The sequence below is a fragment of the Pecten maximus genome, chromosome 18 (assembly GCF_902652985.1).
Source record: "Pecten maximus chromosome 18, xPecMax1.1, whole genome shotgun sequence".
NCBI lineage: Eukaryota > Metazoa > Mollusca > Bivalvia > Pectinida > Pectinidae > Pecten > Pecten maximus.
In genome coordinates this window covers 18,431,026-18,444,391 of record NC_047032.1, presented here as the reverse complement: position 1 = coordinate 18,444,391, position 13,366 = coordinate 18,431,026, and the positions used below count along the sequence as shown (strand labels likewise).

The 13,366-nt window shown below is 33.4% G+C and overlaps 1 protein-coding gene across 1 annotated transcript; it reads left to right on the top strand.

The window, feature by feature from the left end:
* Window positions 1-39: 39 nt before the first annotated feature.
* Window positions 40-8,672, top strand: LOC117316385 (putative ankyrin repeat protein RF_0381). Its single transcript, XM_033870924.1, has 7 exons — window positions 40-136; window positions 2,106-2,254; window positions 3,311-3,493; window positions 4,077-4,231; window positions 5,445-5,639; window positions 6,877-7,104; window positions 7,705-8,672. The coding sequence occupies exons 2-7, from the start codon at window positions 2,125-2,127 to the stop codon at window positions 8,059-8,061; spliced, it is 1,248 nt and encodes a 415-aa protein (XP_033726815.1). The 5' UTR covers window positions 40-136; window positions 2,106-2,124; the 3' UTR covers window positions 8,062-8,672.
* The last annotated feature ends 4,694 nt before the right edge of the window (window positions 8,673-13,366 follow it).

Here is a 13,366-nt window from a genome sequence, read left to right as displayed (position 1 = left end):
ATACCTATAACTTGTGACGAGCTAAATGGATCATCGTTTTTTTCATAGTCTGTTTTCCGGAATATTAGCTACTTTCATTTCCGGAAGGTACTCTCACTTCCGGTTTGAAGCATTGTTCAGCATCTTTCAGGGTCCGGTGAGATGTTTTTTTAACTTTCTTTTCTAGTCGTGAAAGCAGAATATAGGTTGAGGATAGAGAATAATAGAAAATAAGTTTTGATATATCTATTAACCCCAATAAAAATATGTCTGCTGGCAGTGGGCATACATGTACATGTACTTGACCTTGACATTAGTTTGACCTTTATTAAATTACAGATGACCTTGAAATTATAGAAAATTCCTGGATAATATTTTCACGTGCTGAAGCTTTAAGAATAAGGTAAAGCAAAATGAAAGAATGAGAGAGAAAGACATTTTTAATTGATAAGGCACGCTTCGTGCATGCATGCATGCATGCATAACAGAGAGGAGAAATGTAGCAGCCAGACCTGGGTTCGAACCCGGGACCCTCCAAACTCTAGACGGACACACTACCACTTAGCTACCTGGTCGCCGATGATCGACCCAGTCCAGTTCCGCTACATTCCTCCCTCCTTTTTTTCAAGTCTTCGCCCCCGAAGACTACAAGTTCGGATATCCCCCTGCTAAGCATACACCTAATGCTTTAAACAAGGGTAGGCAAGCTCGCCAATTATGTAACAGGAGAGGAGAAAATGTAGCAGCAAGACCGGGGTTCGAACCCGGGACCCTCCAAACTCTATAAGACGGACACTCTACCACTGTACCTACATGGTCGCCGATGATCGACCCAGTCCAGTTCCGCTACATTCCTCCCTCCTTTTTTTCAAGTCTTCGCCCCCGAAGACTACAAGTTCGGATATCCCCCTGCTAAGCATACACCTAATGCTTTAAACAAGGGTAGGCAAGCTCGCCAATTATGTAACAGGAGAGGAGAAAATGTAGCAGCAAGACCGGGGTTCGAACCCGGGACCCTCCAAACTCTATAAGACGGACACTCTACCACTGTACCTACATGGTCGCCGATGATCAACCCAGTCCAGTTCCGCTACACATATACCTGTAACTCAGTGTTCCTTACCTTTTTAGTTAAAAATCTACTGATCTTCTATAAATAGCTAGAAACTATAGGTAAATTTGTATATGTCTGACTCAAACTAGGGGGAGATAATCTAGTATTAGAATTTAGCGAAGCAATTGTTCTTAACAAAAAAACTGGGAGCTGGTGGCTAGTCTAATCAAAGGTCAATATATAATTAAAATAAGTTATTTTTTGGTCAGGAGAATTTAAGATACTGTAATTGGCACATGGCTTAATTAGTGTGTTATCCACAAAGACGGACACTCTACCACTGTACCTACATGGTCGCCGATGATCAACCCAGTCCAGTTCCGCTACACATATACCTGTAACTCAGTGTTCCTTACCTTTTTAGTTAAAAATCTACTGATCTTCTATAAATAGCTAGAAACTATAGGTAAATTTGTATATGTCTGACTCAAACTAGGGGGAGATAATCTAGTATTAGAATTTAGCAATTATTCTTAACAAAAAAACTGGGAGCTGGTGGCTAGTCTAATCAAAGGTCAATATATAATTAAAATAAGTTATTTTTTGGTCAGGAGAATTTTAGATACTGTATCCTTGTGATAAGTTTGGCAATTGGCACATGGCTTAATTAGTGTGTTATCCATCCTGATTAAATTAGTTTCAAATATATATAACATTATCATGCTTTCAAGGTCACAAAGATGAAATATATTCAAATTTAAATATATACAATGTAAAATAAGATTATCTGAAGAGTAGACTGAAAATGACAAAAGAAAAGATTCTTAGGTCCTTTGCATGTTATTTGATTATAGACTATAATGTATGCAATAAATCTCTTTGTATTTTCAGGTGACCTAGCTAGCTTAATTAAAGGTCTATGGTAAAGTTTTGGGTGAAGTTAGCACTATCTCCGTGTGTTGGTCACAAATTAATTTTGAAAATTAAATATTGAAGTCTTCAAAAATCTTTTCTAGTTCTTGAAGACTGTCCCAAGATTAATATGCTGGTTGAGCCCAGTTTGATTTTTTAGGTTGGCAGTAACATCTTGGATGTCAGAAGACTTGGTAAACCTTCATAAGGCAATCAAAGAAAACAATTTAAAAGTTGTTGATGGCATTTTACAAAATGAAGCGCAAAGAGAAGACCCTAACTACACATTGGATAATAAAGCAGCTCTAGGTAGGTTTGTATGAATCTTCTTGTTGTAGCTGGTGGCTACTTCACTGAAAAATATAAACAAGGCCTGTCATTAAATCAAAGCAATTGGGGTAAACTAAAATTGATATTTGTCCAAGCATGCAAGTTCTGAGGCCTGGATGAAAGCTCATAAGGCTATCAAATTTAATGACTTGATGCAACTATCTAGGTCAAAGAAGTCCAATTCAACATTGCATACCAGTATTTAAATAACTTCTAAGTCAACCAGAAAACCTAGATTAATTATTACAATGACAATGAATGAATTAATTGTTACAACAGTTCCATTTCTTAAGAATAGGTTCTTGATTGATCCAATACCTGTCTATTCTATTTTTGAGTTACCAGGTTAATGGTTTTATTCTATAATCAATAAAATAAAGGAAACAACAGAATTCTAATTTCTCTTGTATTTAATAGGGAACCTTTTAGATGGCATAATAACAATTGTAGTTGATTTTGTTTTTTGTAATTCACTTACAATGAAAGTATGAACTAACTGATTTTTGATTTATAATTGTTAGTTTACAATTATTAGCTTGATAATTTTTATAATATAATAATGTTAGTAATATTTTTTTAATAAATATTGTCAGAAAAAATATTTTCAATGATTATATGTAACCAAACATATTTTTTAGATATTAACTGTCATTATTTTTTGGACTTAATACAAATATACATGAAGTGTTGTTTTATTTTTGCCAATGGATAGTATTTGAAAGTATAGTACTGTAGTAAGCAGACATCATAATATCAATTATGTATTAATTGTTGATCAATGATTTGATAATTTCATTCCTTATGAATCAAAATCTGTTGTATTTTCGTTATAAGTTATATATAGTTTATCACAGGTACAACAGTTACACTAAATGCTTAAATAGTTCTAAATTAGTAATGATGTCAGTAAAAATATCTCAATTTTGAAAAAAAGTTTTGGCTGCTTAATTTAGTTCTTAAATGATTTTATGGAAGGTGTTTACATGCCTATCTGGCTCTGATTTCTAATTTTTCTTTCCACATTCTTCGTATTAGGTACTGCTGCGGAGGTGGGTCACTGTGAGATTGGTGAACTGTTGATCAAACATGGATGCGACGTTAACGTAGGAGCAGCCATCTTGAAATCTCCTGTATTCTTAGCAGCAAGATGTGGACATCTTGAATTTGTCAAACTCCTTATCCAGCACGGAGCAAATATTTCGCTTAGAAATGCTGCAGGTAACTGTATGTAATATACAATTTGGTCAACGCTACAGTGAAGCATGCCTTTATTTCAATACTGTATGGGAATGTGTCAGATATGACACTGTGTGTTGATAAAGTCAGTGTTGGCATGAATGACATTGGAGAGTGTCACAGTTCTGGTAGATATCTGGTAGGGTTGCCACTCTCTAGAAATGCCAAAGTGGGACTCTAGAAATCCCACCAAGAAATTGTTAAAAGTGGGAAATTTTGGCTGTCAACATTTTAACAACATAAAATTGTTTATGTGCAGTGCATTTTGTACCCAAAATCGTTTTATTAATCTAATACATACAGTAAACAATGAAGTATTTTAAAATACACAGTGGATGCCATGTGGGAAGTGCTATTAAGAAAAAGTGATTTTAGCTTTCATTTTTAATGACCAGAATTATCATTTTGAACTATAAGTGGAAATTCAAACAAATGCTTATTGAAACAATGACCTGGGATATAGTTGTATCTTTCAGGATGTCATTTAATTCAGTGGTCCATAAGTTCTTTTCTATTTCTGTAAAATCGTAAAATAAATCACCTTCGCCCTCTCCTTTTTGTCCAGGTAATACTCCATTTCACGAGGCCTGTCTGAATGGTCACTTGGAAATTGTACAGTACCTACTGAGTCAGCTGGGATGTGACGTCAACGATCGGACAAATGGGAAGGAAACGCCACTACATATGGCCTCCCTAAATGGCCACATAAACATTGCCAAGGTAGAATAGTACAAATTATTATAAAATTATATTTTTCACCATTTCTGGTTAGCTGAAATATAGTGCCCCATGGTTCCTCATAAAAAGTCATATATCATATTAATCATTTTATGATTATAAAACTGTTATTATTATAGCCTTTGATTTCAGTCAAAACATGGTTTTATTGACGTAAAAAATGTTGAACTTCTCCTTAGTTAATATATTTTCTGAGGTTAATAAACCCATGTATGACCTTATGAAAACTTGGAAAGGCTATAATTGTATATGATATGAATAACATAAGATGATTAATGCAATAGAATAATAATAAAAGGCAAAAGTAATAATGAATTAGTATGATAATTAACTATCACTAGATCCATATCATAGCAAGAATTATCAATGCTTTGTTAAAGGGGCAGTCCTTTGTTTGAATAAAGTTTAGGTTGTCGAAATGGATCTTAATGGGAAATATATATTTTTCCCAAGTAGTAAAAGTTATAATCTTTACATTAATATGTTAGTTTAACTCGCAAGGTAAACCAAAGTTCTTCAAGTATTAAGTCCTAAATATTCTTAATTTGCCCGGAAGTATCACGTACTGTTTACCGCAAAGACAGACAGTACTTGTGTACGATTTGTCATTTTTTTCTGTACATTTCATCGTTACTTTAATTACTTGTAGGCAAAAACACTCATATTATCCTCGTTCAGACATAGATTTAATCAATAGAAATTGTGCCCGAATGAAGGAACACCCCTTTAAATAGTCATTGGTATTGTGAAATGTCTTGATTATCTCCCTTTACTCAAGCAAAGACTTAAATACAGCTGATCACCAGTACACATTTCCAATGGTTTATCAAATAGTAAGAAATATTGGCCCAAGAACCAAGTATTTGATTTTATTTAGCCATATCATTATGCCTCTAATTGAGAATGTAGTCATTTTGAATCTTGGGATTTGTAACAGTGTAATATGTTCTTAAATTACGCTAAACAGACTTTAAAAAATGTATTGATGTAGAATTCTTAGTACAAAGGAAGTTAAAAGCCTCAAAAATTCAACCTTTCTTCTTTTTTAAGTCCTATCATATTATATTATATGATATAAACAAATTAACTGTACATCAGAAAATCTTTCCAATTATACAAATTTTGCAACCGATCAATATCCCATGGCTGCATCTTTTAAGTATAGCAATAATTAGGATTATCTTAATTTGGTAAGGAACTTTTAAGGGCTGGAGCAGACATGTCTGCTGTGAAAGGTGGAGTGGGACCTAGTGCTATACATCTAGCTACAGCGAGCGACAGTTCAGAAATCGTAGAACTCCTGATAAATTCTGGGGTGGATGTGGATATGACGATAAAGGAGAATGACCGGACAGCAATCCACATAGCCTGCATCAGTGGCTCTATCAAGGTATATTTCTAAAGATATATATTGGATCAGAACCCAAAAATTGATCACTTTTACAAAAGATATTTTAATAATTTAACAATTATGTCCAAAATTAACATCTAAAATCTATCTTATCTTTGAATTAATAACCAAAAGAAATTTTTGTAAATAGTTGCATATTTAAGCAGTTAAAGGCACTTGAATAAATATTCCGAAGTCTGAAATGTTGTTATTTATGTCTTTAAGAAAAGGTGGCCGTATGGCCTGTGATTTTTGTTTTGAGCTGAAAAAGAAAGTCACATCATATGTATATATAATTTTCTTTATCAAAATTACAAAGATTATTCGAAGGTAGCTAATATTCTGATGAAAAATATCAAAATAAGAATGGAAATCCCTGAAAAGCTGATATAGGTGACGCAATTAAGTCAGACCATCATAACATGTAGATATTTCATGTGAGCCACGGATGATGAGTTTGGTTTTTGAAACACTCTTCAATGTTCTTTCAATATTACTTAGAGATGAATTATCATCTGTAATTATAATATATGAACAATTAAAAATATTTGTTGGTCAATTCATCCTTTTGGCTGTTTTTTGTGACATATCAACATGTTATGTCCTAACGCGGCCCTAAAAGAAGCTATTAATATGAACATTCCATCCTAGCTATAAATTATTGTTGTCTCTTTCGATTTCATTTCATAACAAGATTTTTCAAGCACAATTGTAAAGCACGGAAATACTTTTAATTAGCTGGGTTCAGCTGAACTTCATTACAGATTTCTAACTCGATTAAACACTTCAAACAAGTGGAAATCTACGAACTTGATTAATCAGAAAACCATTGCATTCATGTAACCTCCAATTCTATTTATAGAAATTGGTTAAATTATAATTCAAAAGGTGATTAGGCTAATCACATTTTAACAACATTTTTCAAATCCTGATATGATAATTTATGGTAGAATTAGCTTGACAAAACTTTATGAAACTCTGAAATTATTAATTCACTTCTAACTGGCATAATTTAAAGATGATACATGTATACTCACAGGTTTTGCAACAAATGAGAAATGAAATTTTCACTAATCAAGTGATTAAGCTAATCACCTTTTGAACAACTGGGCCTGGTGTACCAGTCTTACATAACCGAGCTGAAGAGAAGTTCTGTCTGGCCAAGCTGTATATAATTTATTGCAGTATAGATTTACAATCATGGCTGCACGCATATGAAAGAATGTTTTGATTTCAGTCTGCAAAGGTCCTGATCTCTCACAAATGTGATGTGAATAAGATAAGTATGGAAAACGATGAAATGAAGAGTCCACTTTTAAAAGCTGTTGAACTCAACAAAACGGAGCTAGCTCGTCTGCTGATAGAGGCCGGGGCAGACCTTAACCATGGCGACCACTATGGAGCCACACCCCTTATAATGGCAACTCACTTCCATAACCTGGATCTTGTCTACATGCTTGTTCAGGTAACTTTTACAGAAGGGATGTTATAGGTCTCACAAAACTTATTCAGCCAATCAGCTGTAATGTTACACTTAAACCAAGTCCCTGAAGATTTTTGTTTATAGCTGTAAATAACACCGAAATGGGCACTTGCTATATGTAAAAATAACAGTTAGGGTATTGAATTTTGGAGAATCAAAAATATACACGCCTTCTAAAAATAGAATGAGTGGATATTTCATTTGGAATTTATTAAACGAGTTACAGTGTGATAAAGGCTTGCGGCATATCAAATTATTCAACGAGTTCAATAAATTCCATATAATATAGACACTAGTGTAAGATTCTGTTTATCGTATAACTGATAAGTATGAGAATTATTTGATATAAAGTGAAAACTCAAATTTATTTCTATTTAAGACAGGTGATTTTCGACTTTCATAGTATATGTTTTTCTCAGTACAGAGACAATTGTGCGAAGTCAAAATTATCTATGAGTGTTGTGTTGTCTTTTGATCTTGATGACAAACGCTGTATTACATGGAAGAGCAGGCCTGTCGTGTGTGAAAAGAAATCTTTTACTTCATCAGAAAAACTTTATCAAATTTTTCTTAAATTTGCAGGCTGGATGTGATGTCAACAAGAAAACAAAGAATGGATTAACTCCCTTTAAAACTGCTCTTCAGCCATACCCTCATGTATGGATGATGACTCTATTTATAGTAGCAGGTGCAGTTGTTTCCGATCATGATGTCTCAATGTTGAAGGCAATGACAACCCAGAAGTCATATTTTAGTACCGAAGATATGACAGGCCTAATTATGCTGGCTCGTAATCCATCAAATCTGAAGAATTATTGTCGTAACACAATCCGTTCAGTTATCAAGAAACCAGTCTCTGCCTACACAGGAACTCTGAGCCTACCATCCATCTTAATTGATTATTTACATTTGAAGGAACTGGAAGGATCCAAAAAGTGATCATTTGGTTGTACATATGGTTACAAAATATTTTGATAGATATTTAGACTTTGTAGACAGAACTTTATTTACCTGAATACTGTATTGATTTGGCAACAAGCCTATGCTTGGTATTAAATCAAGCCCACCCATGTTTTCAGTTCTGCAAAAATTCTAACAAAATGTTAATGTACCGGTAATATTCTTAGGTTACTTGTCCCTCAGACTGCATGCAGTGTTAAGTCTTATTGGGATGAAAATGTGTCTTGGACATATCAACAGCTTACTTTACACTTTCAACCCATCTTCAAATAGTGAATAGTCAGTTAAAGGCTTGGTCATTTACACTTTTTGCTTTACAAAGGAAACAGAAAATTTTGAAAGCTCTTAATCAGTTTTAATGGCTGTTCATTAGTTTTAGATATATTTTCAAATCATAAATTGATGAATCTTGTCCTAAACAAGATATTATGCTGTAGTTTTTTAGGCTATAAGGACGTTTTACTCATGTACAATAATTATTATTATACACATTTTATTTACAATTCTACCATGTTTGCTATGTAACGCCAGTTTTGATTGGTTAAAAACCATGTATTATTTTCCAATAACCCATGCTCGTGCCAATAATACACGCTCGTGAGTCACGGTTGTTACAGTTTTAAATATCTAATATTCACCCTGTTTCATAAAAGGTTACTACAGCCGAGTGGGCTAATGGGTTAGTCTTTCAATATATTTTTATCACGACGCGAGTTCGAGTCCTACGGAGGCCCCTACTTTTTTTTCTTTTTTCTTATCCTTTTTTTTTTAATTTTCAAAATCAATGCCATATGATAGATGCTCTTGATCGTAGTACTGTATTGCCTGTATATTTCATCAACAAATAATGCAATACTCAAGAAATAAATTACAAGGTTTTCCCAGGGTTTCTTTGCTGTTTTTCTATTAGAAAGAGGTCGATCTCAGAACTAAACAGTACATGGTAGAATAGAAATAATCAACTGCGGCCTTCGTTATTAATTTAATTGCAAAATATCCTCGTCCTCGTTGTATATCCTGCAATAATACACGAATCATCGTTAATTATTTCTTAAATATACAGGTAATTATTTTTTGCTGAATGATTTTTGCTCTTAAAATGTCTTTTATGAATTTAATTTTTAAAAATGTTACTTTAAAAGGGCATATTAACAAAATATACAAGTGTAGTTGATCATTACGTCTGGTTTGGTTTTAAGAGCAGTTGCATTCTCATGAGATAAGGTGTTATTAAAAAAAAAAAAATTCTTGTGCAAGATCATATGCAGTTTGGTGTATACATTGTATTGGTTTAATGCAAGTGGTATCAAGTAAGACAAGTATGAGGCCAACTTTCTGGGCTCCCCTGAATGGCCTTTGTAGACAGTTTTGATTTTAGTCAATGAGCAATTTCCGAGTTCTGACTTGGGCTTTCTGCCGGAGTTATCAGCCCTGTTATTTAGCCTGGCCATTTTTTATTTCGGAAGTCAGCACACCATGATGTTGGCACTCTTCTTCTGTGTGCTGGGCTGCAATGTGGCAATGAGAATTCGTAATAGTTTTGTCAAATATCCATGGGTGGAAAGTGTAAATTCCTTTTTGATGCCAAACAGGAAAAATATGAATATTCAGAGAAAGTGGACATCGCTGATTGTGACCGGCCCCCCAAACAGAAGTTAGCAAATTGCTGTCATCATTTTGTTGACGGCAAACTCATCGAGATAAGTCCCGTCCCAACATTGTTCCCTTACATTTTACTATAGCTTTACCCACAGGGGCTTGGCACGATTTTCCAAATGATGGTCCATATATATATGTATTATAGTACATATATATATGGACCATCATTTGGAAAATCGTGCCAAGCCCCTGTGGCTTTACCCGACATGTACTGATTAGTATCGTTTTGTGTACTGGGTTTTCAAGATAAACAGTCAATATTGATTTTTTAGTTCTCTGTATGTCGAATGTCTGTTACTACATTTCAAGTATAACTAAGATGCGTTATGCCAGTCTGAAACAGATCAGGCTAATGTTTGAACTGCTGCTGGATCCCTGCATCACATATTCACAGTACAGAGGCCAACTCGATTTGCACTCTATTCTGGGAAGAGAAGCCTTCTCAGTTATGGGTAAATCGGAAGAACATAACCAAAAACAAACAAGTTTTTAAGTTTCTCAAACACTGTGACACAAACCTGTGCATGTATGTGCCATAAATCCTTCTCTAGTCAAACTCATCACTCACACACTTAAAACATGGTCGCCACCAACTTGGAAGATAAATCATCCGGCTTCGCAACGTAAGAGGTAGAAGATCTTCCAGAAGCAAAAGAGCTACAAATCGAGTGACCGGAAGATATATTCTAGAAGGAGAAGAGTGCAAATCGAGTTGGCCTCAGGGTATTTATATTGGTCTGGCTTTTTGAAGAGCTCTCGCAAGGGAGACTAACATGGAAACTGTGTATTTTGCTGCTGGGTTTGATACATATTTGCTTTGTGAGCTGGCCTCTATAGAAAGGTAAATGTCTGGCATGTTTACAATATTTATTGTGTTTTACTTGTCCGAGTTGTCTTGTTACCCCATTCTATAGGTGCCTTTACAATATTTATTTAAAAATTATTTATATTTTATAAAGTTATGATAATTGAAGCAGGAGTCCAAGTTGTTTTTGTGTGATACATTGTGCACTTCTGTATATAAACTCAATGAAAATTCCATTGAAGTATTGCAAAGTCATGAATATGGCCATAAAATTTTGCAGCCATCTTATAGTTTTATTATACAGTGTAGAAACCCATTAAATGCATCTTTCATGACTATCGTGTTTTAATGGGTTCCTCCATTAATTTTATTTTTCATGGATGTTTTTCATGGGTTTATGTGTCAGAAGTGTTTGTTTCAAGTTTTATCAAAATCAGCAAATTAAATACAAAACATTGTTCTCCTTCACAGTAAATAGCTTTATTACAGAAAATGAAATAAGATTTATTAAAAAAAAAAACATTGCTCCATGTATATATTATAAGCGATATAAGTTTGTGGTGATGAAATATCCTGTGTCTGAACCGAACTCACTACAATCCGCACGTTTTTACCAGAATTCCCTATGTGAACTGAATCTATAAATCTTTTAATTTTTCATCAAGCTAGTTATATAGTATTGATACAGAATTCTATGTATCACACATTCCTGTATAAGCTAAAGAAATTAATTGCAGACATGTTAATGCAGGCCCTGAAAGTCTTTCAGTTTGTCAGCAGGATTCAAGACAAGACCACTGAGACCTCAACTTGTGTCATAAAAGAATGAACGTCACAATTCCTATGAATGCGAATATAAGCAAATGCAGCACTGACAACAGCTTCACAAGGTTCTTAACCACTTTCTTGAGTTTTTACTGTAATCCAGAACTATTTCAGTAATATATCCATCAAAAAGGAGGACTCCGGGGTTAGGATTTCAGGGTTGTCATATGGGAACCATCTGAAAAATTTATTTACTTTGAACAATACCATATCATACTTCACATCTTTCCCAGCTTCCTTGATGCATGGATTTTCTTTTTCCTCTGGAGTCCTCATGGAATACACATTTTAATGGAATTGCTCATGTCAAATGAAGACCAGACTTTCACCAATGGAAAATATTGACAAAGAGAATATCTTTGAAGTGTTGATTGAAACATTTAATGTGCTATGTGCAATATTAACAGCATATTTTCAAATTAAAAAATGGTATATGAACTGTGGAAAATTACAATTTTGGAAAATCTGAGCATGCATGAAAACTCTCTATATGCTCAGATCTTTAACTATTATTTACACCACACACTACTACCAGTACACGTATTGATTTACGGCAATATCTGATAACCGGTTTGGTTTAGGCAGGGTTCTCAGTAACTTGTAAAGTGTACTACACTTATTCTATAACATGAAGCAAATCATTATACATCATGCTTCATGATACATTTTCCAGATCTGTTTTTAAAAATATCTGTCAGTCCCCCAAAATAGGATGTTAATATTGTGTCATCATACAAGCCAAATATTATATATACATAAGTAATGTACACATATTTACAATGTAAGTGTAAACATGGAGTAATTCGAATGTTTTAATTAAGCTATCTTGGACCCCAAAAAAACCCAGATATATACATTACATAAGTATGTGAACTATGTCATTAAGCTTCTTTATAATTAAAAAAAAAAATCAACATACAGTTTGTTTTTCTTAATATAACAACTCAACTATCTACAAGCTTAAAAGCTGAAAAAATTCAGAATCTGAAAAAAAATACTTACATAAGCCTTAAGTCACTTATAATGCTATTAACAAATACTGAATTCAAATAAAAATCTTTGAATGATTTTGTCAAAACTCTTGGAATTGGTTGAATTTGAATAAATATCAAAATATATCACACTAATTTCACACAATGCTGCATAAAATGGAATGTTGTAGTAGTAATTTACAATGTACAAGGTAACAGTTTAACATTTTATGTGAACTGCTGTGCATAAAGTATATCTAAAGTGAAAGTAAACACAAAATATATGTAAAATGAAAGTGATAGATAACTGGTTACATGTATTGATACAGTAACAAACTGAAAATATCCTGTAGGAGCTAGAAGATTACTAAATGGATATTATAATTCAGAAAGAAAGTAGCACCCATTGTGATTCTGAAAATAACAAATGCACTTCTTACAACTAGGACATCACAAATAATGAATTTAAGGCAGCAAGTCTTCTTGTTTATATAATTGACATCAAAAACTTGTCTCTTGGAGAAAGAAATTATTTCATAAACATAAAACAATTAACATATCATAAATATTTAACTTATTTCTCTGGGGTTACCATTGACATGAAGAAAAAAAATTAAGATGTTCAGATTTGAATAAAAAGTTCTAAAAACAATTTATAATCAATCTATAAACAGCTAGATGCGGTGATATAAAAGATTTTTGAAAAATGATTTGGACACAACCTCGTATAATCATGCACTTCAATTTTCCAGTATGAGACTTATGATGTGCACTACAATATACTGTTACTAAAAGATTATAATTAAAAGAAAAATATTACTTCTGCATCAACCTGTAGCTCCAGTATATATACCGGTATTGTATTCGAACCACACTTAAAAAAATTAAACAAAATTCAAATTAAATTAAAAACTTCTGACTCATAACCTACAAGGGAAGGAACTAAGTGGAATCGAAGACACTTTTGCGACAGTCATAGTTTTGGATTCCTTGTGCATAAGACATGGCATGTTCACTAGCCAAG

Coding starts and splice junctions, on each gene's coding strand:
- LOC117316385 (XM_033870924.1), top strand. CDS start 2,125: ATGTCAGAAGACTTGGTAAACCTTCATAAGGCAATCAAAGAAAACAAT. Junction 4,232..5,444: donor GCCACATAAACATTGCCAAG/GTAGAATAGTAC, acceptor TAATTTGGTAAG/GAACTTTTAAGGGCTGGAGC. Junction 7,105..7,704: donor TTGTCTACATGCTTGTTCAG/GTAACTTTTACA, acceptor TTAAATTTGCAG/GCTGGATGTGATGTCAACAA.